General features: G+C 35.5%; 1 protein-coding gene across 1 annotated transcript; it reads right to left on the minus strand.

Annotated features, from left to right (window-relative positions):
• Nucleotides 1–6,058: 6,058 nt before the first annotated feature.
• Nucleotides 6,059–10,233, minus strand: LOC122056416 (proline-rich receptor-like protein kinase PERK1). Its single transcript, XM_042618354.1, has 8 exons — nucleotides 9,633–10,233; nucleotides 8,909–9,466; nucleotides 8,212–8,298; nucleotides 8,032–8,102; nucleotides 7,709–7,785; nucleotides 7,331–7,478; nucleotides 7,087–7,248; nucleotides 6,059–6,589 (listed from the first exon to the last, which is right to left on the minus strand). Exons 1-8 carry the CDS (start codon nucleotides 10,135–10,137, stop codon nucleotides 6,311–6,313), a joined length of 1,887 nt encoding a protein of 628 aa, XP_042474288.1. The 5' UTR covers nucleotides 10,138–10,233; the 3' UTR covers nucleotides 6,059–6,310.
• Nucleotides 10,234–25,003: the final 14,770 nt, after the last annotated feature.

Consider the following 25,003-nt stretch of genomic DNA (forward strand, 5'->3'; position numbering starts at 1 on the left):
GGCAGCGGGCGGCCCCTTCTTTTGCACCTCATCTCCTTTACTCTCACCAAGTTCTAACCGAAATTTACTACGAGAGCGATTAAAATCAAAATTTTCTTTCGGTTAATACGTTGCTGCGAATCAACCGAGGTCGTCATTTCTAAATAATATTTTGCGATGGCTCCTCGGTAAAATTCTTTTCCCTTGTCTAAATATTTAATTTGTTGCATGCTAGTTTGTTTGTTACTTAAGAATATTTTTTTTAATGTAGAAAACGTTCTAGATCTGGTGTTGGGCCCTCGACTGCTAGCATAGATCCTAGGTTCCCGACTGACGAACTTAGGGTTAAGTTTGAGTCAACCATTTACGTAGCCATTAGGACTAAGTGTCTAGATAGAGCGTTCTTCTTACGTTCTTGTGTTCCAGTTATAGAGGTGATTAGCCACTATAACTTACGAAACCTTGTTTACTGTACCGATTCAGTAAACATAGATTTATGTGTTGAATTCTATAATAACTTAGTGAAGGTTGATGATCTCACTTACGTTACTAGGGTAGCTGGTATAGATATGACACTATCCCTTACCATTATCCAGGACTTCTTAGGATTACGACCATCTACGTGTCATTTTCAGTGTTACCCCCCTAGGGATCTATCATTTGGTGATCCCTACTCACACATCACCCTGGATACGATTTATTCGTATTTTTTCGGAGGGGAGCGTGTACCCACCGTCACTATGTTTAGGTCAGTTGGCCTTCGAGTTCATGACTATGCACTATATAGGGTCTTAGCTTACTGCATACTACCATTATCCACTCACGACATAGTGATGATGCGTCCATTTCATTCCTTTCTGTTGTACGCACTTTGTCATAGACTAGACATAGATATTAGTCTACATATATTTCATACCATTATCTACGCAGCTGGATATGTCACCATCGCTCGAATTCATATGTCATATTGTCATATTTTGACGGCATATTTTGCTCACCACCAGATTAACGTCACCCGAGGTAATATTCGGGCCATGACTGAGTTCGACGTCATAGGATCTAGGAGTTTCTCATTAGTGGGTGTCCACGTAGATGAGGATGACAACGTCATGTCTTGGCGGAGGGGGCCACAGCACTGGCCAGACCCAGATGTCCAGGAGGCAGTAGAGCATGATGAGTTTATGATTGCATTGTTCGGCGACGACGCTCCAGCTCCAGCACCAGCTCCACCTCCAGGCCGAGCACCCTGTCCTACACAGCGCACTCTAGGAGATCGAGTTGCTGGACTCGAGCTATCCATGACGAGTCTTCGGCAGGAGGTCTTAGACCTGAGACGAGACGCAAGACAGGACATCTCGGACCTGCGACAAGACGTGCGATAGGATATCGCGGATCTTCGACACGATCTATCTAGTTCCCGCGAGGATGCCCGGACTCGTCACGCTGAGTTGATCGAGATGTTCCGTTCCTTCAGAGCCAGACCACCCGGATCACACCCCTCCTCTTCATCTTAATAGACATCCCGACCATTATGTATATTTTATCATTGTACCTTGACCTGGAGTTATGACATTTTGGACTACACCTACTTAGGTATATCTTAATATAATTGATTCTGACTTGTCTTATAGACTAGGAATTTTAAAATTGGTTTTAAAATGGTTATTTTCAAATTCTAAGGCAAAAAACTTTTATGTTTTCAAAATTTCCTATTTTTAGAATTTCAAAACAGTTTTAGCCTTAGATTAGAATAATTCCTTAGAAATCATGTTCCCCTAAGACTAGTATTTGAGCATTTCACCAATACCCTAGGATTCCCTTGTTTGTGATTGTCAAACATAGAAAGGGGTGAGATGCATAGGCAGATTGCCTGGACTTAAGATGCTTATTTCAGTGCATCGACATAAGTCCGGGCGTTAAATACAAAACATACATTGATCAAGTTAAGCTATTCAGTTTAGTCTAACACTAACTGATTACAATGCACTTAACTTGACTAACCAAGTGAAAGCTACTATCTTCTGATAGTTAGTAAGTACCTAATTGGTTAGACAGTTATTTTAAATGTCAGGTTTAGCGGGAGGATTAAATCAACTTACTTCCATACTTAGTACCAAAATTATTTTCTCCGCTTTAAAAGTAATGTCTTTTCTTAATTTTTTTTTTTAAAACTGATCTTTGGAAATCTAATTTGATAAAATCTAATTTTTTAAAACTAAGCTTTTAAATTGGATTTTATAAACTAAGGTTTTGAAAATAAAATCTTTTGCAAACTTAGATATGAAAAATAAATTTTAATTAGTTTTGAAAAATCGATTTTTCAAACTTAGTTTTGAAATTTTGAAAACTTATGTTTGAAAAGTGTTTCAAAGTTGAAACTTATTTTTAAAACTTAAAACTTGATCTTGAAATTTGGAACTTATACACTTATGCTTTGAAAGTTTAAAATTTTAAAACTTGGTTATGTTGCAAAAATTATCTTTTGAAAATTAATCAATACTAAGTTATATTGCTAAATTAGCTATCTTTCAAAACTTAGTCATTTTACAAAAGTTAAGAAATAAAAGTTAAATTAACTATGTTTTAAAATTTAAACTCCCCCAAGTCAACTTGACCTTATTTCGTGCAATGTTTACATTGGCTGGATTCTTTTATGTGCATTTTTTTCTATGTTCATGTTTGATAATGCTAAAGGGGGAGGGTTAGGTGGTTAAGTTAGCTAAAATAAACTGAAAATAAAATCTAACTTAAAAAAATCCTATAAATGCTTGTTTTTACTTGCATATTTTGTCACTAACTTAACCAGGTTGTCATTCCATCAAAAAGGGGGAGATTGTTGGTGCGGTTAGCACTAACGGTCTAACTTAGATTTTGATGAATAACAAATTAGGTTAAGTTAGGTTTGTCGTTGTCTAACACTCTGATCGAGTGTGCAGACGAAGTCCAGATAGGTCGACGGGCTGACCGGATGTCTAACACGAAGCCCAGCTAGGTCGACGGGCCGACCGGATAGCTGGCACGAAGTCCAAATGGTCGAAGGGCTGACCGGACATTTGGCACGAAGTCCAGCTAGGTCGACGGGCAGATTGGATAGCTGGCACGAAGTCTATACGAGTCGAAGGGCTGACCGAACGTCTGGCAGATAAGTAAAGGTAAGTCACTGGAGTGGAGTGACTGTGAGGACGCGTTCCCGGGAAGAGAACTTAGGCGTCGATCCAACTTAGATCTATTTCGGAAATCTAAGTTGAGATCGTGACTAGATTCTGGTCTCGGAAAGACGGAATCTAAGTCATACTCTTTATGTTGAAATTATAAACTGTACTAATATTTTGTTTTGCAGGATATACATTGCCTCGGACTAACCTTGTCTTGCAGGAGAAGGAGTCTCTGGAGAAAGGTGGTTTGAGCGCCCGGAGGCAAGTTTTATCCCCTGACGCGACATTGACACGTGGAGCTCGCTGGTTGGGCTTGCTACGTCATGGTCGAGGCGCCCTGAAGGTTCCAGGCGCCCCGAGCATCATATAAAAGAAGGGTCAGGGGTGGAGCTTCAAATACAACGAGATCTACAACTGCCTGCTCTACTGTGCTCCTGCGACGCCGCAAGGCTACTCCGACAAAGCGCTGTCTTCAGTTTATTTCTTTTCATTTTGTCGGCATTTATTTTCTTATTAGTGTTCCTGTAATTCATTATTGTAACATTCTTTGAATTGCTAGTAGATTATCCAACGAAAGTACCCTTATGTGCGGGCCTTGGAATAGGAGTCGCCAAAGGCTCCGAACCAAGTAAAAGGTTCTTGTGTTAGCATCCTTATACTTTCCACTACGTACTCTTTTCGACGTTTTTTTGTAAATCACTATTCACCCCCCCTCTATCGACTTTCATGATCCAACATCTAAGAGTGTATTCGGTAAGTCAAAGGGATATGCACCACTAAGTAAGGAATATTGGTGGTGGAATGAGAAAGTACAAGAAAAAGTGAAGAAAAAACGAATAGCTTATAAGACATTATATATTTGTAAGAACGACAAAAAACCTAAAAAAATATACAATGACCAAGAAAGAAGCTAAAAGAATAATTAATGAATCAAAGAATGAAACTTTTGAACGATTATATCAAAAATTAGATACAAAAGAAGGGGAAAGACATTTATAGAATAGCTAAAGTAAGAGAAAGGAAGACAAGAGATTTTATTCAAATAAAATATATTAAAGATAAATGTAATAGGGTACTAGTAAACAAGGGAGGAATAAAAGAGCGGTGGAAGAGGTATTTTCATTAACTTTTTAATGAAGGTTTAGGTGATCAACTTAACTTAGGTAATTTTAGTAAGTCAAATGAGTATAGAAATTTTAATTTTTATCGTAAAGTTCAAACTTCAGAAGTAGAATAAGTTCTAAATGGGATACACAATGAAAAAGTCGTTGGACCGGATGATATTTCGATATAGTTATGGAAATGCTTAGGGAAACAAGGTATTGAATGACTTACATAATTATTTAATATGATATTGAAAACAAAAAAATGTTTGATTAATTGAGGATAAGTACTCTAGTTCTCTTATATAAGAATAAAGGAGACATACAAAATTGTGCAAACTATAGGAGCATTAAACTAATGAGTCATACCATGAAATTTTGAGAAAAAGTAATAGAAAAAAGATTAAGAAAGGAGACTACGGTGATCGAAAATCAATTTGAGTTCATACCTGGAAGGTCAACAATAGAAGTTATACATCTTCTTAGACAATTAATTGAAAAATATAGGGAGCAAAAATAAGATCTACACATGGTATTCATAGAGTTCCAAGAGAAATTATATGGAGAGTTCTAAAAAAGAGAGGTATTAGTGTAACATATATTGAATTAATTGAGAATATGTACGAGGATGTAACAACTGGAGTAAAGACTTCAGGTGGAGTAACTGAAGCATTTCTAATAAAGATAGGGTTATATTAAGGATCAGCTCTATGTCCTTATCTTTTACACTAATTATGGATGAACTCACTGGACATATTCAAGACACAGTACTGTGGTACATGTTATTTGTAATTAAACTCGCTATGTTATACGGAGCTGAATGTTGGGTTATGACTCGAGCACATGAGCAAAAGATAAGAGTTGCAGATATGAGGATGTTAAGGTGGATGTGTGGACATATGAGAATGGACAGAATAAGAAATGAGAGCATTAGAGAGAAAGTCAGAGTTGCATCTATTGAGGGAAAACTCCGAGAGACACGTTTAAGATGGTATGTGCAGTACTTAGACGACTAATAAATGCTCCAGTTAGACGATGTAAAACTATGACAAACACGTATATCAAACGAGAAAGAAAAAGTCCAAAAAAGACTTGGTTAGCAACGATAAAATAAGATAAATTTTATTTAAATATAGATGATATAGTTGAAGATAGAGCTCAATTGCATAAAATGATCTATATACCTGACTCCACTTAGTGGGATAAGATTTGATTATTACTGTTGTTATTCTTGTCAGTGCAGAGATAATTTAGATGAAAATTTAAAGTAGCACTAAACTTAAACTCAATTTGTTTTAGGAGGTATCGCACATCTCGGACAGAATTGTCTATTTCCTTAAGATGAGTTATCTGTATTCCACTAAATTTAATAGAGATATCAATTTTAATCTGCTAACGTATTATACTTCTTACATATGAAAATTAGTGCTAAAGAAATTTTTAATCCAATCTAATGGCATAAAAGTTCTAATGATCATAACATTTGTTAAATTGTTAGCGCAACCAACAAAAAGTCTGTTTTGGTCAAACGAAACATAGACGTAGATGGTCATCAATTGATGCAGCAGTGTAGCATAGGGTTTTAAGAACAAACTCACATGAGAGCCACTAGCTTTTTCTTCGTCGCCAGTTTTACAAAATTCCCAGACAAACTCACAAGGGAGTCACTATTTGCTTCCTCGTCCACTGAACAAAATTCTCTGACCCCATAAAACTAGCATCATATTTTACTTTTACTTTCAAAGCAAGCTCAACTCAAATATATTTTGTAAAAAAAAAAGGAGAAAGTAATCGACTTCGAGGAAAATATGTACTAATGAATAAAAGAAAATTCTCTATATATTTCGTCTATATAAAGAAAATACAAAAAAGGGACATTGTAAGCTTTCACACATCCAAAGAATAAGTTAGTCATTCACCAATATTTCGAGGAAAAGTACACCGAAATGGAAAGCCTAAACAGAATCTATATTGCATATATGAAAAATCTGGAGTTTGTTTTAAGTCAGTAACGAATATGAATCAATAAGGTTGAGCTTTACAGTTACTCAATAGCCAAAAGTTCATCACAAACTACCGACCGTGATAGCTTGCTTTCTTGTTGCCCAACTCTATTTCCTGTTGACCTTCACCGCTTGACGATGATGGATTCTGGCCATATTCGATACTCTGCTCAGGGTTTTCATATTCCTGAGTTCCCAATGCCATTTTCCTAAACTTCTTCATGTCCTCATTATACTGGATAGAATCATAGTCTGAGCTGCCATATGAACTAAAAAACCTGCTATGGCCTGGTCGGACACCTTCATTCAAATCTTCAAGAGACACATCTCCTTCTAAAGCGCGGACAATCTGTTTTGTTTCACTCGAGTTAGTGCACATCAAGTAACCTTTGTATATTCATGAAGGTTGAGACAAATATCCAAAAGCATATGGTTATATGAGATAGGAGGTGAACAACTGAAATTAAGTGCCAAAATTGTTTAAAGTTTGTGAACTTTCATGAAATAATCTGCACAGTTGAATATATAGATGTTACGACTAACATATTGCATATATTGTATAATCTACGTGAAGGCTAACTTCTTTTAAGGAATTCGGCCACATGTTTCATTAATGAAGTACACAATTGGTTTGAGTTGAAACATCGTGTAGACGAAGATATATGAAGTTCATAACCAAAATTAACTTCAAAATCTCACAGAATAATCTATGAATAAAAAAAATCTACATGCAAAACAAGTCCTAATTGCAAATCATTTAGATTAATAATTTAAAATTGTTGTCAAGATTTTTTATACAATAATGTAGTCCAAGAATAACAAAAAAAAGATAGAAGGAAATAGCACCTGACTAATTCTTGGTCGTCGTTTTGCAGAGTGGCGCACACAAGCAGCAGCACAAGCAATCATGTGAGTCATCTCACTAGGATTGAAGTTCTTTCCCAAGTTTGGATCGACAAGGGTATCATAGTTGCCATCCTCCAAAGCTCGAGTAAGCAATGGCCTTGCCTATAGTTACCAGAAAATATAAGAGTGGAGCTCGGATAATAAGTAAACAATGCATAGGAAACAAGGAATGCAGAATGCTAACCCAGTCAACTAAGCTGTCGTCCATGAAACTTTGGGATGAATCAACAGGCCGCCTCCCAGTGATTAGCTCCAGTAGCATGACACCAAATGAAAAGACATCCGATTTATCAGTGAGTTTGCCTGACGATGCGTATTCAGGAGCCAGATAACTGAAAGAATACATGGTTTTTAATGAGTTGGAAGTCAATTGTATAGTAAGAACCTTCATTGAAAATGAAGGTAAGATGCTGAACAAAGATGAAAAATAAATGATATGCATATCATAATGCATAAACTAAAATCACAATTCTTCAAGATTGTAATTAGAGGAACCATCAGTCCAGTACAAATTGCACACATTTAAGGTAAGGAATTGCAACATGGAAAAAGTGCAATATACCCAAATGTTCCCATAACTCTCGTTGAGACATGGGTGTCATTCTCAGATGCTAACTTTGCAAGCCCAAAATCAGCAACCTGTAATAACCATAGTGGGTAAACAAAAATCCAAATTTAAACTGGATGCAATGTCGCTGAGATGTTTCTCTACACGAGAACTGACAAATTACACCACTAATCTTTTGACTTTGAAGAAAATTTTAGTGGAATTCTAGTCTGGATAGAGATAATGGAGAGAAAATTAACAGATTACACCACTAATGAAGAAAATTTTAGTGGGATTATAGTCTGGATGGAGATACACTAAAAATGACGCTTGCGCACCTTCGCTTCAAATTTATAATCAAGAAGAATATTGGATGCTTTAATATCACGGTGAATAATCTTAGGGTTACCTGCAAGTAAGATAAATTTTTATTAGAAACTGAGTCAACAAGCTCAATTAGGAAGATTAACTTAAGTATGAGAACTTCAACAAGGAAAAAAATAGAAAAAAAAACTAACAATCTTCATGCAGATATGCCAACCCCTTTGCAGAACCCAATGCAATTTTCAGTCGTGTAGGCCATTCCATAGTTGGCCGATCTTTACCTACAAAATCAACCACCTTTCAGATAAAAGGATGTAAAACTAGAAACTCAAAATTGATTAAAACATAATACACTAAAAATAGGACAATATGAAACACATTGTTGTATATAACTACTCTTAAATAAGTCATTTAGAATAGCAGGGTTACAGTCAACGTATGTAGATAAATATAATCATTTGCAATAAAATTATCAATTAACAAGAAATTATGATCTCTAGTTTTAGGCAGTTCATCATATTCAACTTGTCTAGAATAATATGTTTTTCGTTTTTTATATGTTATAAGCACTAGGATGAAAGAAAACGACTCCCTAGTAGTCCCTTTTAACAGAGTGCATGTAGTAAGAGAACTATAATTTATAACACTAGACATTATTGTAGTCATAGAATAACATAAAAATAACTAAGAAATATATATTTATTAAAAAGAAACATGTTTAATAAAAGAATATCTCATTAACTGTTTCTGATTGAACATATTATATAATCCAATGCGATGAACCTTATTGTACTGATGTACTATGTATAACCTGCAGAACAATAGAGAAAAAACAAAAGACATCAAACCATCTTAACAAATTTTGCCAAAAAGCATGGCATGATGGCTTACCATGTAAATGGAACTCCAATGTATTGTTGGGCACAAATTCATAAACAAGAAGCCTCTTGCCACCAGAAATGCAGTATCCGACCAATGAAACAAGATGCTTGTGATGCACACGACTAATAATTTCAACTTCTGCATGGAATTCTCGCTCCCCTTGTCCACTCCCTGCTTTCAATTGTTTAACTGCCACTTCCTTTCCGTTAGGAAGTACTCCTCGGTGAACATAACCAAAACCACCTTGTCCAAGGAGATTCGCTTCAGAGAAACCATCAGTTGCCCTAGCCAGTTCTTCATAGGTGAAGGTACTTCTAGAGAAACCAAGGGCGACACCAGGAGATGGTAATGGAACTGGAACATCGGAGCCAGAATAATTTGACCCAGAACCTCCACTGCTACTTTTGATAGGTGGAGGTGGAGGGGGTGGAGGTCGCAAATGACTTGGAGGATGTGGAGGGCGCAATGTAAACGCTGGTGCTGGTGGTGGAGGTCCTGAAGGCACTTTGATGACATGATCTCCAGGGGCTGGAGCATTCTGTTGCCAATATCCGCCATAACGATCATCTAAAAATCATCGGCATAAACATAGAGTTAGATCATAGCGTAATCGATGGAATTTCCCGAAGATACACTAAGAAGACAGAATTTCAGTCTCCCTATATTTTACCGACTTAAAAGGTAAAAAAAAGGACATCTTTTCCAGGAATTGGCGGCATTAACTAGATCTAACCATTCCTTTGAGGTGGTGGAGGAGGAACTCCGTAGGAATGGAGAGGCGGCCGTCGCTTTTTTCTCCAACAACAGAAGCAGACCAAGCTTAGCAGCAACAGGATCACCACCCCACCCACTGCAAGGCCAACCACGAGCGGCGTCGAGCTAGAATTCGAAGATGGCGGCGTCGGTAGGGGTGGAGCCGGGGAAGAAATAGTTCCCGGAGGCAGAGGTGACGGAGGTGACCCACCGGACGGCGTCGACCCACCGGACGGCGTCGACCCACCGGACGGCGGCGACGGAGGCGGAACGGTAGTGTTCCCCGGCGGTGAAGGAGGGGAAGAGGGAGGCGGCGAGGTGGAGGGCGAAGGAGGGGGTGAGGTCGGGCTGACAGGGGAGGGAGGGGGAGAGGACGGTACGGTGGGAGACGGAAGAGAGGCAGGGGGCGTAGCAGCCGGCGTGGATGGGGGAGGGGCAGTCCCGGCGGGCGGCGAGGGAGGCGAGCTCGGCGAAATGCTGGCCATCGCCTGAAGCAACTATGCGGATCTCAGACGCGTTCCACTTCCCTTTCTTTCTCTTTGTAGTGGAAGAGGAGGAGACCGAGACCTCCACAGCAGAAAGCCAGAAACACACGAGGGCCCACCCTTTCCGAGAGTGACGAGGAGAGCAGCCGAGAGCAAGATAAGACGGGGGATTCGCTGTTCGCCACATCCCACGGTACAATGTTCAGTTCGAATATGTAGGTGTTGTAGCCGGAAGCCTTTATGCAAGCAAAAGCTAGACCCTGTCCAGCCATGCGTCTACGAGGCGCCAAATAATCAAATAAAAATGAGAAGACAAAAAATAGAAATTAAAAAACGCGGAAAAGAAAAAGGAAAAAAAGAAGAGGGAGAGGATGCGGTGGGGCCTAGGAGGTTGGGATGCTGGGATCTTCCTCTTCCACCCCGTTTGAACCGTTCGCATGCCTGATGCCTCTCTGTCATTCCGCGTTACAGCGAATATGCCCGTTCTTGGTTTGAACTGTGAATTTGAGAAAAAACCTAAAAGTCTCCGAGCTGTGCGTTGGGTTAGGGATGAACGGGGGTTTACTTCATAAACCTGACTCAAACCGGAACAAAGAACAGGGGGATCGCCGGTCAGTAAGTTTGTTTGAATAAATTAATTGAGTGTTTGTTGATTACGACCCAGAGCAGAGGAGGCAACTGTTCTTGTGTTATCTTTGCACTGGTGATTATGTGACTTGAAGAAAGGATAAGAACAGCTAGGCAAGTCCCATGTTTGGAGGCCAAGTCTCACTACAAGAAAAGCATGATCAATTCAATAATTTAGTGGTCGATTAGTTACCCACTTAGTCGGTCCCTATATTTCTGGAATTCGATTGTTAAATTTAGCATCGAAATAAAATCAGTCGTTCATGTAACGAACAATTTTATTTCAATACCATGGTTTACATATGAAAAAAAAAATTAATGATCGAACTTTTATTCTGTGTTTAATTAGTAATCGAAATTTTTTCTGTCTCTAATTAGAAACTGATTTTAAAGTCGGTAGTTAATTAAACACGGGGGCCTGGGATCAGAATTTGGGAGGGTTCAAATTTTTTTTTTTTTTTTTTAGTATTATGTATTATAGGTATATAGTTGGAGCCTTGGATAGTTGGGCCTAAATTCATATTTCAGAATCTTATAATATTTTTTCCTTTTATCCTTTTAGGTTGTAATTTGCAAAGTGGTAAATAAATGAAAAATTAGAGATTTGGAGCTGTCATAAAACAATTGAAAGGTATAATCTTTTTTTTTTTTCAAAAGTATAGGAATAATGATTTTGTTGCAAGTTTAACTATTACTAAAAGTCTTGTATCATATATGCACATAGAGCCAATATTTATAATAAAACGTCATATTTTTAGGAAAAAATAATTTAATGAAAGAGAGGACGATGAAGTTTCACTATCAGAGTCCTTTAAAATAAATTATTTTGTTGTTGTTGTGGTCATGACGATTACTTCTTTAAAATGTAGATTTGAGCAAATGAAAACTTTTGAAAATATATTTGATTTTTTATTTGATTCAAAAATGTTAAGAACTTTGGACGATGATGAATTGCGAAAATATGTCAATCTAAAATCTACTCTAACTCATAACAACTCATCGGATGTTAAGTTAGATGATTTATTTACCGAATTAAAAAATATTACAAATGACTTTACCAAATATAGTAATGTTTACAATTGATATTTTTGAATTTGTTCAAAGTATAAATTATTATCCAAATGTTGCAATTACTTATAGAATCTTGTTGACTATGTTTGTTACGGTAGCATCGGCTGAAAGAAGTTTTTTTAAATTAAAATTATTGAAAACATATATGAGATCGTCAATGTCACAAGAAAAATTAAATGGATTGACAATTTTATGTATTGAAAAAGACATTTTAAAAAATATAAAAACTGATAATATTATAGACTATTTTGCAAATAGAAATGCTAAAAGAAATCGTTGTACATGAATTGTATATTATTAAAAATTTATTTTGGACCTCATTTTATTTTTTTGTCCCGGGCCTCCTGAGTCAAAGGACCGGGGTTGGGTCCACATGGTGAGTCTTTAACCAAGTTAATCGAAAGTCTGGATGGTATCCTCTAAGACTTGGTCAATGTAGGGGTTAAGTGATAGTATCTGACCTTCCAAGTTGGTTCGATCTTCTGAGCCAGTCTAATCTTCTAAGTCGGTCCAATCTTCCTAGCCAATTCGACTTGCCGAGTTGCCGACCTGCATACCACCCGAGCTCCTGACATGTGGCGGTTACTAGAATTAAAGGACATGAAGGTTACAACAATACCCTAGAACTTGTTTGGTTAAAGTCATCACGTATAACTTTAGTTATATGATTATTAGATAATCACATAATCAAGATTATGAGAAATATAACATAACCTAATGTTGTTTGGTTCAAATTAAATAATGCAATAAAAACTTATTTGTTTAGATGTTTCAATGTATAAGATAGTTTAATATTTTATTGTATTACTCTCAATTACAAAACTAAGCAAACATATTATTGTTGGTGCAGGTTGCACCAAATCAAACCTAAATTTTTATATTGTCAAAAGTTCAAGTTAAGTCTTGTTGTGTTCTAACGAGTTGACTAAGTGTGCAGGCTATTTACTCAACCGGGAAAGTCCTAGTTGGAGGTTAGGCAGGAAAGTCTTAGTAGATCGTGGAAGCCAGGCAGAAAGTCCAAGTGAGTCGAGAGGACTTTTCACTTGGCAGGGAAGCTCGATAGGTATGAAGGACTGAAGATCGAGAGAAAGTCTTGGTGAGTCGATCTGAGGCTAAGAGGTAAGTCCAAACAGGTCTGGAGGATCATGTTTGGTAGGTAGGTTGAGGTAAGCAACTGGAGGAGCGACAATGAGGTCGCGTTTCGGAAGGGAATAAACTCTAGGTCGCTGATCCAACTGAAGAAATAGGGAAGACTTCCAAGTTGAGATCAAGACAGTGTTACTATCAATTACTAGTCATGCATCTTACTATATTATTGTACTAACATTTGTTTTGCAGGAATGTATTTTTTGTTAACTCTATTTTGCAGGTTTGGCCTGATCGATCGACCGAACAAGAGGATCGGTTAACCAAAACCAAACAATGATGACATGACAGATAGTAGACTCGACCAAAAGCAAAGAAGGAAGTCAGGTTGATCGGTCGACCGAACACGAAGATCGGTCTATCGATTTATCATCGCATTAAAGGCGCATTAATGAAGAACCTTGACGAATGGGGAAAGTGCACCATTCGGTCAACTGAACAAGGTGATCGATCGACCGAACCATCAATGTCATCAATGCCCAAAGATCGAATCTCAGCAAAGAAGGAAGGGAGAGGGTTCGATCGACCGAACCCAAGGATCGGTTGACCAAACGTTGACGATTCTTATAAAACTGGTGCTTGAGGTTCGAGGCTAGGGTATCGATTCTGAGTTCATCTCTGTGCAAAGCTGCTGTTCGTGCGACAAGTCTACTACTCATCTCCAAGCAAGCTGTTGCTCCATCCAAGAAGTACCGACCGAGCTTCATTCAACATCTAGTGTCAGTATATTTTTATTTAGCTTGCTTTGTACTTTAATTTCAAGTAAGATAGTAGGTTGTTATTATCTTACACATTTCATTGTACGAATTGCTTCTATCTGAACGTTTTGAAAAGAAGGATTTTAGTTAATTTCCCAACGGTGTGATTAAGGATCGCGGGTCTTGGAGTAAGAGTCGACCTAGGCTCCGAACCAAGTAATCGAATCGTGTTCTTTATTTTCCGCCGCACTACTTTAGTTTAAACGCTTAAAAAGAAAAGAGTTTTTTTTGAATAAAAATGATATTCACCCCCCCCCTCCCCCGCACTTTCTCGATCCTTCAATTAGTGTCAGAGTCTGGTAGTTTTGAAAATACTTAATTGTTTTTCAAAGTAATTTTAAAAAACTTTTTCTTTTCCTCTTAAAAATATTTTTTCTTAATTTTTATATCCCGCACTACAATCCCAAGACGAGAGTCTTTAAAATCTTCCTTTCCTTTCTCTTTGATAGCAAAGATGACAAACTCCTACCAAGAAGGGTACAACACAGTCTACCCTCCATTGTTCAAAGGAGAGAACTTCAGCCACTGGAAGAACAGAAGGGAGTACTACCTCAAGTCTGACATCAAACTCTGGTTCACCATACTCAAAGGATACACTCCCCCAATAGTAGATGGAAAGACGATAGAACTAGAAGACTGGACTCCTCCGATGATCAAGAAGGTGCAACTGAACTACAAAGCAATCAACATCATTCAATGTGGCCTAACAATGGAGGAACTGAATCGAGTTGGGCCCTACGAAAATATAAAAGAACTTTGGGATCATCTAGTAAAATTGTACGAAGGAACCGACGAATCTAAGGTAAACAAAATGGATTCGTCATTAAATAATTTGTTTAATATTAAAATGCTTCCCAGAGAGACGATCACGCAACTACACGCCCGATTGAAAGATATTCTCAACGAACTGCTTCTAATCGGACACAACCTGGAGAATCATGATACGATAAGGTACACACTAAACGCCTTCCCGAGAAATGCTTTGTGGGCATCAATAGTAGATGCATACAAAGTTTCAAAGGATCTTTCAATTCTTAAACTAGATGAACTTTTTTGTGAATTAGAATTACATGAACAGTTTAACTTAAGTCAAGTCGAGAAAGGTGTCGCCTTGTATGTAGGATTAAGCAAAGAAACCAAGACCAGAGCCAAGATTGAACCAGAAAGTGAGTCTGACTCAGACTCAACCAATAAAGAGGAGCTGGTCAACATGGTCCGAAAACTACTAACAAGGAAGAAGTTCAAAAGGAGCACCAAAAGGACACCGATCAACCAAACACAAAATAAATCAGAAATGATTTGTTACGGATGCAACAAGAAGGGGCATCTAAAAAGGAATGCCCTAACTGGAAGGAGAAAAATCCAAAATCAACACGAAGAAAGAAGACCCTTAAAGCAACTTGGGACGAGTCATCTTTCGAAGAGTCCGATGCAGAAGAACCGAAGCATTCAAGCCATCTTACCCTTATGTCAAGAAACGAAGGTTCTGAGTCCGAGGAAGAGTACGAGTCTGAGACCGACACTGAGTCCGAGATTGACATCGAGTCTAGCCACATATCTGCATCCGTTTTTGAAGGTCCCAATATGGTAACATTTTATTCCAAGTCAAATTTACTTAAAATAGTTAAATGTTTGTTTAAAAAATTAACCAAACCGAAAAACAAAATAACTTACTCTTAAGGAAATTGACCACCTTAAAGAGCAAGTTAACTTGAGTGTTTCGACTAACCAAATTCAAGTTGGAACTTCAACTCAAGTTACAAAACTTGAGGAAGAAAATTTCAACTTGAAAGGACAAGTCGAGCGACTTAAGAAAATGTTGGAAAAGTTCGAACTGAGGTCCAAGTGTCTAAATATGGTACTTGGGTCACAACGAGCCATGTACAATAAATTGGGACTTAGCTATAACCCTAACAAAACTAACAAATCGTATCAATCTCTAATCAGTCAAAATGTTAGAAATCAAGTCCAAGCATGGGTTCTTAAAAACTATTTAACCAAACCAATCAAACCAAATCAATATTTGATCCTTAAGAGTCAAATTCATTACTTAGATAAATCATATCTAAGCTATGACTCAGGGGGAGCAAATGGAAAATTAGTTAAACCAACTTGATCTACTATGCATGCTTAGGATTAGGTTTACTTTTCTGCTTCGCTTAGAATGGTTAGTTAAAAAGGTTTACCAAACCCTAATAACATAGCATCGGAATGAATTGAGATGATATTACATCAAAAAAGATTTGTCGAAAGCATGTCTAGGCTAAATCTTATGTATTATACCCGGTGCACTAGACTTAGTGGATATGGCCGAAGTTACCTAGCCAAACATGGGCTAGTTAAACCAAAACTTAGTATTAAATTTTTTGGGCATAAATATTTTGGAAAGTATTCAGCAAGTGGTCCTTAACGGTACACAAGAAGGTCATATACTTCGCCGCTGAACTGAAAACTTATCCTTAAGAAGTCAGCTTGATTAACCTAAAGCTAAGTTTGAATCTAATATGGGTTCAACAACTTTTTTTTAGGCTCTTTATTTAACCTAATCAAATCAACTCTAACTTAAATCTTAAAATCTAAAATTAATTAAAACTTAAAACTTAAACTTAAAATTTTAAACTTAATTAAATTAAAACCTAATTAAATTTAAATATAAAATTAAAACAACATTAATTAAAAGTTAAAATTAAATTAACTTAGACTTAAATTTTTAAATTTAATTAAATTTAAACCTGATTAACTTGAACTTAAAACATAACTTAAATAATAAATTAATTCAAACTTAAATCTAAAATTATTTTAAACTTAACTTAAAGTTAAATTTGAAAAATAATTAAAACATAAATCCAAAATCAATTTAATTAAATTCAACTTTTATATATATATATATATATATATATATATATATATATATATATATATATATATATATATATATATATATATATATATATATATATATATATAACTTAGAACTCAACTTAAAATTATTGAATCAAATTATTATAAATATAATAATAATAATAATAATAACTATTAACATAAAAAAAATTATTACTATTAACGTAAATAAAATTATTAAATCTAAAATTGTTAACTTAACCTCAAAATTAATTAAAAACTTAAAATTAAAAATGTAATCAAAACAAACTAACTTAATTAAAATTTTTAAACTTAATTACAATTATTTTAAAACTTAAAATGTTTTACAACCTAATAAATAATAAGATTCAAACTTAAATCTTAACCTAACTTAATAAACTTAATTATATTTTTAAAAAATTAAAACTTAATTTAAAATTCTAAAACTTAATTATTTTACAACTTAATTTAAAATTTAATTAAAATTTTAAAATCTAATTATAATTATTTTAAAACTTAATTGTCTTAAAACTTAATCAAAATGATTTTAAAATATTTTACAACCTAATAAAAAAATTATATAATAAAATTTAAATACAACCTCTAAATTAATATTAAATTAAAATTATTAACTTAACTTAAACTTAAACTTAATTCAAAACTTAATCTTAACTTAACTCAATTCCTAAACTTAACTATCAAACTAATAAATCTAAAAGATTACATCATGAATTTTAAACTAAAACCAGATAACTGAACTCAAATATTTGAAACTCCATTAACTAAAACTTTGGTTTAACTCCTATGTTATGCGTAAGAATCCAAAGCTCTGGATAAATGGATTTTGAACAATGGCTGTTCCAGATATATGACTGGGGATCAGCACAAATTTACCAATATTGAGTTCAAAAACCTAGGATCAGTTACCTTTGGGAACAATGTCAAATTAAAGGTAATTGGTACAGGTGAAATTCAATTACAATTAAATATATCAATTAAAAAAGTATTGTTTGTCGAACATTTTCATTATAATCTACTTAGTATAAGTCAATTATGCGACTATGGATTTAAAGTCAAATTTTTATCTCTGAATGTCTAATAAGCTACACTGAATCAACTAATATATTGCTGAAAGGATTTAGAGATAAAAATATTTACTCAATAAATCTACCAAAAATCTCACCCAAGTGTTTACTAACACAACATGAAGAAACATGGTTGTGGCGTAGGAGATTAGCTCACACCTATCTTAGGAATTTAATAAAATTAAAAAAATGATTTAGTTAGAGGTCTACCAAAATCAGGAACCCCCCAGAATAAAATATGTAACCCTTGTCAATAAGGAAAATAAATTAAATCAACTCATAAATTGACTAATCAAAATAGAACTAATAAAATACTTGAATTATTACATTTAGATTTATTCGTCTCTCATGGAGTAAAATCACTAAATGAAAGTCTTTACTACTTAATTTTAATAGATGACTACTCCAAATACACTTGGGTTAAATTCTTAACTGATAAATATAAAACTTTTGAAATATTTAATAATTTCTGCAAAAAAATAAAAGATGATAAAGAAATAAAAATTAAAAAAATTTGAAGTGATAATGGAGGAGAATTTAAGAATCAAAATTTTACAAATTTTTGTTTGAACAATGGTTATCATCATGAGTTTGTTGGGATGTATACTATAAGCCTAGCTTTTGTATGAACATCTGTCTTGAAATATTTTGAAATGAGAATCACTTTGGTTAAATATTTGTATTTTATATTTATATAAATGTCAATGCAGTTGTCCATTTAATTTATATTATAGATAACATGGTGTGTGGTGCCACACAGAAGATCATGTTATCAGTTCCTTATAAATTATAAATAGTAGCTCACAACCAAGATGGGTTGGGATAAACCATTGGAACGGTTGTAGTGTAATTTGGTATTAGTCTATCTTGGCTATAAAATTACACTAGTATACTATGTGTGTATTGAGCAGAATCATTTGAGGTTGTTCGATTTGTACTAACTACATAAAAGAACAGAACCTCTGTTATTATGGATGTACGTCCTCTTAATCCCTATATAATAACAAGCATGTATACATAGTATTTATTTCTTTAACTTATCAATGGGTGAGATTTATTCGTTAAATCAATAAGCCCGATGAGTTGGGAAATAGTACTGTTTATATGGTGTGTTGTTGATTATAGAAGGAAATTGTGTCCTAATTATTTAGGCTGATGATGTCCCCTTGAGGAGCTCATAAGGATTATCATGTAAACCCTGTAGATGGACTTAGTCGGACATGATAATAAAGTTGAGTGGCACTACTCTTGGAATCAGATGTTAATTAATTGGGTTGTCAGTAACTCAATTAATTAACGGACATACGATATCTTAAACACAGGGAGATTAACACACTCATGATAAGAAGGAGCCCATATTGTAATATGGGATTGGTGCGGTAGTTCAATAATAACCCTTTAGTGGTATGGGTTATTATTGATGGACTTGGGTTGGGTGTTCAGGCTGAACACAGGAAGTCCAAGCCCATCAAGAGGCCTAAACCAATTCCTCCTCTAGATCCCCGTTGTAGCCTTTATATAAAGTCTCGCATCCACCCATCCATAACTTGGTTTGGTTTAAACTTGGTTTGGTTTAACAAGGTTATAGAAAGGGAGATTTTTTCTTACCAGAATTCTGTTATTTTTCTTTCTTTGTAACCGACAGAAAAGGTTATAAAAGGAGTAGGTGGTGTCCCCTAAAACCTAATTTTTCTAATTTCTCTCTTCTCCTCCTTGTGGTCGGCGCCCCTCCCTTTCCTCCTCACCTAGGGCCGACACCCCTCCCCTCCTCTTTGCTTAGGGTCGGTGCCCCTCCCCTTCCCCCTTGCTAAGAGCCGGCGGTTCCTCTCCTTGCTAGGGTTGGTGGCCCCCTCCTTACTAAGGCCGTTGTCCCCCTCTTCTACTCCTTGGTGGGCGGCGACTTGGAGAAGAGGAAGAAGAGGAAGATGAGGAAGAAGAAGAGAAGGTGCCCCATCCTAAGAGCTCCTTTTGTAGCCAGCGGTTTGGAACCCGAGGAGAGAAGGAGGGTGGTGTTGTCTTGGTAGATCGTCACCCACACAACGTCTAAAAAGGGGAGAGGAATACGGCAGAAGATCAAGATGTCTTTAGCTACAAAGAAAAGGTACAACTAGTTCGTTAATTCCGCTGTGTAATTAGTTAGCTTTCTTTGTATCATTTTTGGAATATCAACACAAGAGGCCAACGATCTTGTACTTCGATCAAGGTGTACTTTGATCCGTCAAGAACTTGCTTGATAGATCAAACACATGTCTGATCGAACATGTGGGTTGCTAGGAAAAGTTCTGTACTTGTACAATTTTTGTACAGAGAAATTTAAACAGAACGGAATTCCAGCGCCTTCAGAGTTTTCATGCCACAAGACTCCAAAATAAAATGGTCTAATAGAACATATAAATAGAACCTTACAATAAGTTGCATGAACAATGTTAAATAAATATAATTTACCTAAATATTTTTGAGCCGAAGCTATTAATACCGCTTGTTATGTCCAAAATAGAATTATAATCAACAAATTACTAAATAAAACCTCTTATGAAATTTATTTTAATAAAATTCCAAACATGAATTACTTTAAAGTATTTGGATGTAATGTGTATATTTTAAACCTTAAAGATCACTTAGGAAATTCATCTCAAAAACTCAACAAGAAATTTTTCTTGGATATTCATCTACAAGTAGAGCCTATAGAGTTTATAATAAATCCACTTTAAAAATTGAAGAAACCACTAATATAACTTTTGATGAAAAGTTAATAACAACATAATTAATCTTGAAAACACCAATAATCAACATAGTTCCACAAATCAAGAAGAAGAGGAACAATTAACACAAAACAAACAAACTGAAAAAATTAACCCACGAACTATAAGACCAAACCCTAATCATCCAATTGAACAAATCATAGGTAATCCTAAATTAAGAGTGCAAACTAGATCAGCCTTTAGGAACTTAAGTTAAATAGCACTAATATCAAAAATTGAACCTAAAACCATAAATGATGTGTTGTTTGAGCCTAACTGGGTAATTGCAATGCAAGAAGAGTTAGGTCAATTTAAAAGAAATCAAGTTTGGGATCTAGTACCTCCACCAAAAGGTAAGTCAGTTATTGATACCAAATGGATATTTAGGAATAAGTTAGATGATCAAGGAGAAATCATAAGGAATAAAGCCTGACTAGTTGCCAAAGGGTTAGCCAAGTCGAAGGACTTAATTACGACGAGACTTATGCCCCGATAGCTAGACTTGAATCAATTAGAATGTTGCTAGCCTATGCAGCATACAAAGGATTCAAATTATATCAAATGGATGTTAAATATGTATTCCTAAATGGGCAAATTAAAGAAATTTATATAAGTCAACCACTAGGTTTTGAATATCTAGAATACCTAAACCATGTCTTTAAGCTAAAAAAAGGCATTATACGAATTAAAACAAGCACCTAGGCTTGGTATGAGAGACTATCTAGCTTTCTAAATTCAAAAGGGTTTAAAGAAGATCAAATTGACCCTACACTTTTTATAAAAATCCTTAATTCTGACATTTTCATAGCCCAGGTCTATGTAGATAAGATAGTGTTTGGATTAACTAACTCAAAATTTTTAAAATAATTTATAATTTTAATGGAAAATGAATTTAAAATGAGTCTAGTTGGAGAATTAAATTATTTTCTAGGACCATAAATTAAACAAACTAAAGAACGAAACTACATCTATCAAACTAAATACACAAAAGAACTAATTAGGAAATTTGGTATGGAAAACTCTAAAGAACTAAAAATACCTATGGCAAGTAATATTAATCTAGATAGTGACCCAACTGATAAAACAGTTGACTTAAAATACTATAGAAGTATGATAGGTAGCTTATTGTACTTAACTACAAGCAGACCTAACATATTATTTGCAATAAGTATGTGTGCTTATTATCAAATGCGTGCTAAAGAATCCCACCTATCTTATGTTAAAAGAATAATTAAATATCTAAAAGGAACAATTAATGTTGGAATGTGGTATCCAAGAATAGTAAATTTTGAATTAGTTGGTTATTCTGATTCAGATTATGTCAGATGCAAGTTAGATAGAAAGAACACTAGTGAAGGAAGTCAACTACTAGGTTCGTCTTTAGTTAGCTGGTTTAGTAGAAAGCAACATTGTGTTGCCTTATCTACTACTAAAGCTGAATACATAGCAATGGGTGAATGTGTAGCTCAATTGCTATGGGTGCCCCATACTTTAAAGGATTTTAATTTGAATTATAAAAATATAAACACATTTATTGATAATATAAGTTCTATAAATCTAACAAAAAATCTAGTACATCACTCTAGAACTAAACATATAGGAGTAAAACATCACTTCGTTAGGATTAACCGGACACTTGGCATAAGGAGAAAAGTCCAAGTGGGTCAAAGAATTGACCGGACACTCGGTGAAGAAGTCCCAGCAGATCAAGATTGATCCGATACTAGGCACAAGTAGTCCCAACAGGTCAAGGTTGACAGGATGTTGAGTTTGGGTACCTTGGACTTAAGTTAAATAAGTCAAAGGGAGATCAATCGATCAACCGATCGATTGAACCGTGATTCAATCGATCAGCCCATCGATTGAGGGTGTGCTGTGAAGAAGGCTGGCCTAATCGATCAACTGATAAATTGAGAAGTTAAATCGCGAGCACAGAATGCTCCCCATGTTGGTTGCTACTCGAAATATCATACCATAACCGGTTTCCCTGTACAAAAATTTTGTACAAGTCCTGAACCTTTCCTAACAACCTATTGTGTTCTTTAGAAATTAAATTTGAAATCACAAACAGAACTTAACATTATTGATTCCAAATTCAACATATATGTTCTTAGAGGTTTAGACTTGGATCGCAAACGATGCTTAACATTATTAATCCAAATCTACCCATGTTATAAATTCGATTAAATATTTATTTCAGAGATCGACTTCCAGGTTAAACATGGCGAAGCACTAGGCCTTCTTGGGTATGGGATCATCCACCACTTCCTAGATAAAGCCTTTCAACGAAATTCAATATTTAATATCCTTATAGTAACCCTAGGTTTAACCATTAAGAACAATCGAATCACAAGATCGAAAAAACAAAAGAAACACAAAATCGAATCATAAATTCGAAACCTAGAATCGTTAGCCTCTTGTGTTTGGTATTTCAAAATCCATACAAAGAAAACTAGTATGATGCGGAACAAGACAACTAGTTATACCTTTCTTTGTAGCTTATAGACCTCACGATCTTCTATCGTATTCCTCTTCTTATCTCGGACGTCGTGTGGGTGATGATCTATCGAGACGAGAATCCACCCAAGCCTCCTTCTTCTCCTTGCAAGTTTCGGCCACCAACAATCTCCTTGAGATGAAGAACTTTGGCCACCAACCAAGCTCCAAGGGATGCTAAGAAGCAAAGCCTCCTTTATCTACTTCTTCTACAAGCTAAATTCGGCCACCAACCAAGCTCCAAGGGATTGATGCCGCCGGCCACCAAAGAAGAAGAAAAGGAGGAGAGGAAGAATGAGGGTTGACCACCACCAAGGAAGAGAGGAGAGGAATAATAGATGTGTTGTCTTGAGGTGAGGCACCTCTACCCTCTCTTTTATATTCCTTGGTCTTGGTAAATAAGCAAAGTTTTAAACATAATTAAAACTTCCTTATTTTCCTTGCCAATGGCTAATAAGGAAAATTTAATTAAAATTTCCTCTTAACCCATCTTGTTGTGGTCGACCCCTACAAGTCCTCCAAACAAGGAAAGTTTTAAATACAAAATTTAAACTTCCTAATTTATTTCCGGAAATTTTTAAAATAAAAATGTCTCTTTTTAAAAATTCCCTTCATGGTTGGTTATAAAAGGAAACTTTTATAGATTAAAATCTCTCTATTAAAACATGTGGATGATTTCAAAAAGGAAAGTTTTCTCCAATATTAAAATCTTTCTTTTAACTACAAATAAGGAAAGATATCAAACCTTTCTCTTAATCCTTTGTAGAAACTATAAAAGAAAAATTTTAATTTTAAAACTCTCTTTTAAATCATGGTTTCCACATAAGGAAAGATTTTAAAATTAAAATCCCTTTTATCTTTATTGTGGTCGGCCACCTACTTGGGCTCCAAGCTAGGGCCGGCCACCACTTGAACCCATCTCTCCTTGGTTTGGCCGACCCTAGCTTGGGCTCCAAGCTAGGCTTGGCCGACCACCTTAAGGTGGGTAAGAAGTTGGATTTAGGTGGGTATAAGACTTTATAAATAAGAGGCTACGACAGGGACGAGAGGAGGAATTGGTTTTGGTCTCCCGATGAACTTGAGCTTTCCGTGTTCGCCCCGAACACCCAACTCGAGTTCATCAATAATATCTCATTCTACTAAAAAGTTATTATTGCACTACCGCACCAATCTTATATTACTATATGTGCTCCTTCTTATCATGAGTGTGTTAGTCTCTCTGTGTTTAAGATATCGAATGTTCACTAATTAAATAAGTTACTGACAACTCACTTAATTAATATCTAGCTCTAAGAGTAGTACCACTCAACCTTATTGTCATGTCGGACTAAGTCCACCTGCAGGATTTACATGACAATCCTTATGAGCTCCTCAAGGGGACATCATCAACCTAGATTACTAGGACACAGTTTCATTCTATAATCAACAACATACCATATAAATAACATGATTTCCCAACTTATTGGGTCTATTGATTTAATGAGCTAAATCACACCTTTTGATAAATTAAAGAAATAAATATTAAGTATATGTGTTTGTTATTATATCATGATTAAGAGTACACACTTCCATAATAACAGACGTATTGTTCTTTTATATAGTCAGTATAAAAGATACTACCTCAAATGGTCCTGCTCAATACACTCAGAGTGTACTAGTGTAATTTTATAGTCAAGATAAACTAATACCAAATTACACTACGACTATTTCAATGGTTTGTTCCTTTCCATTTTAGTCGTGAGTTACTATTTATAACTTATAAGGAACTGGTAACATGATCTTCTGTGTGTGACACCACACACCATGTTATGTACAATATAAATTAATTGAACAACTACACTTAGCATATAAATGTAGACATTTGACTAATGTGATTCTTTATTTCAAAATAAATATTTACAAAAAAACTAGGCTTTTAGTATACACTCTAACACCCCAATCGATCGATCGATCAATTGGGTAACGCCAATCGATCAGGCGATCGATTGGGGGTTGTTTCTCGCACATGGATATGAGGGAGGCTGAATCGATTAGCCGATCGATTCAAGCCTCCCCAATTGATTGGTCAATCGATTGGGAA

This window comes from Zingiber officinale, chromosome 3B, assembly GCF_018446385.1.
Source record: "Zingiber officinale cultivar Zhangliang chromosome 3B, Zo_v1.1, whole genome shotgun sequence".
NCBI lineage: Eukaryota > Viridiplantae > Streptophyta > Magnoliopsida > Zingiberales > Zingiberaceae > Zingiber > Zingiber officinale.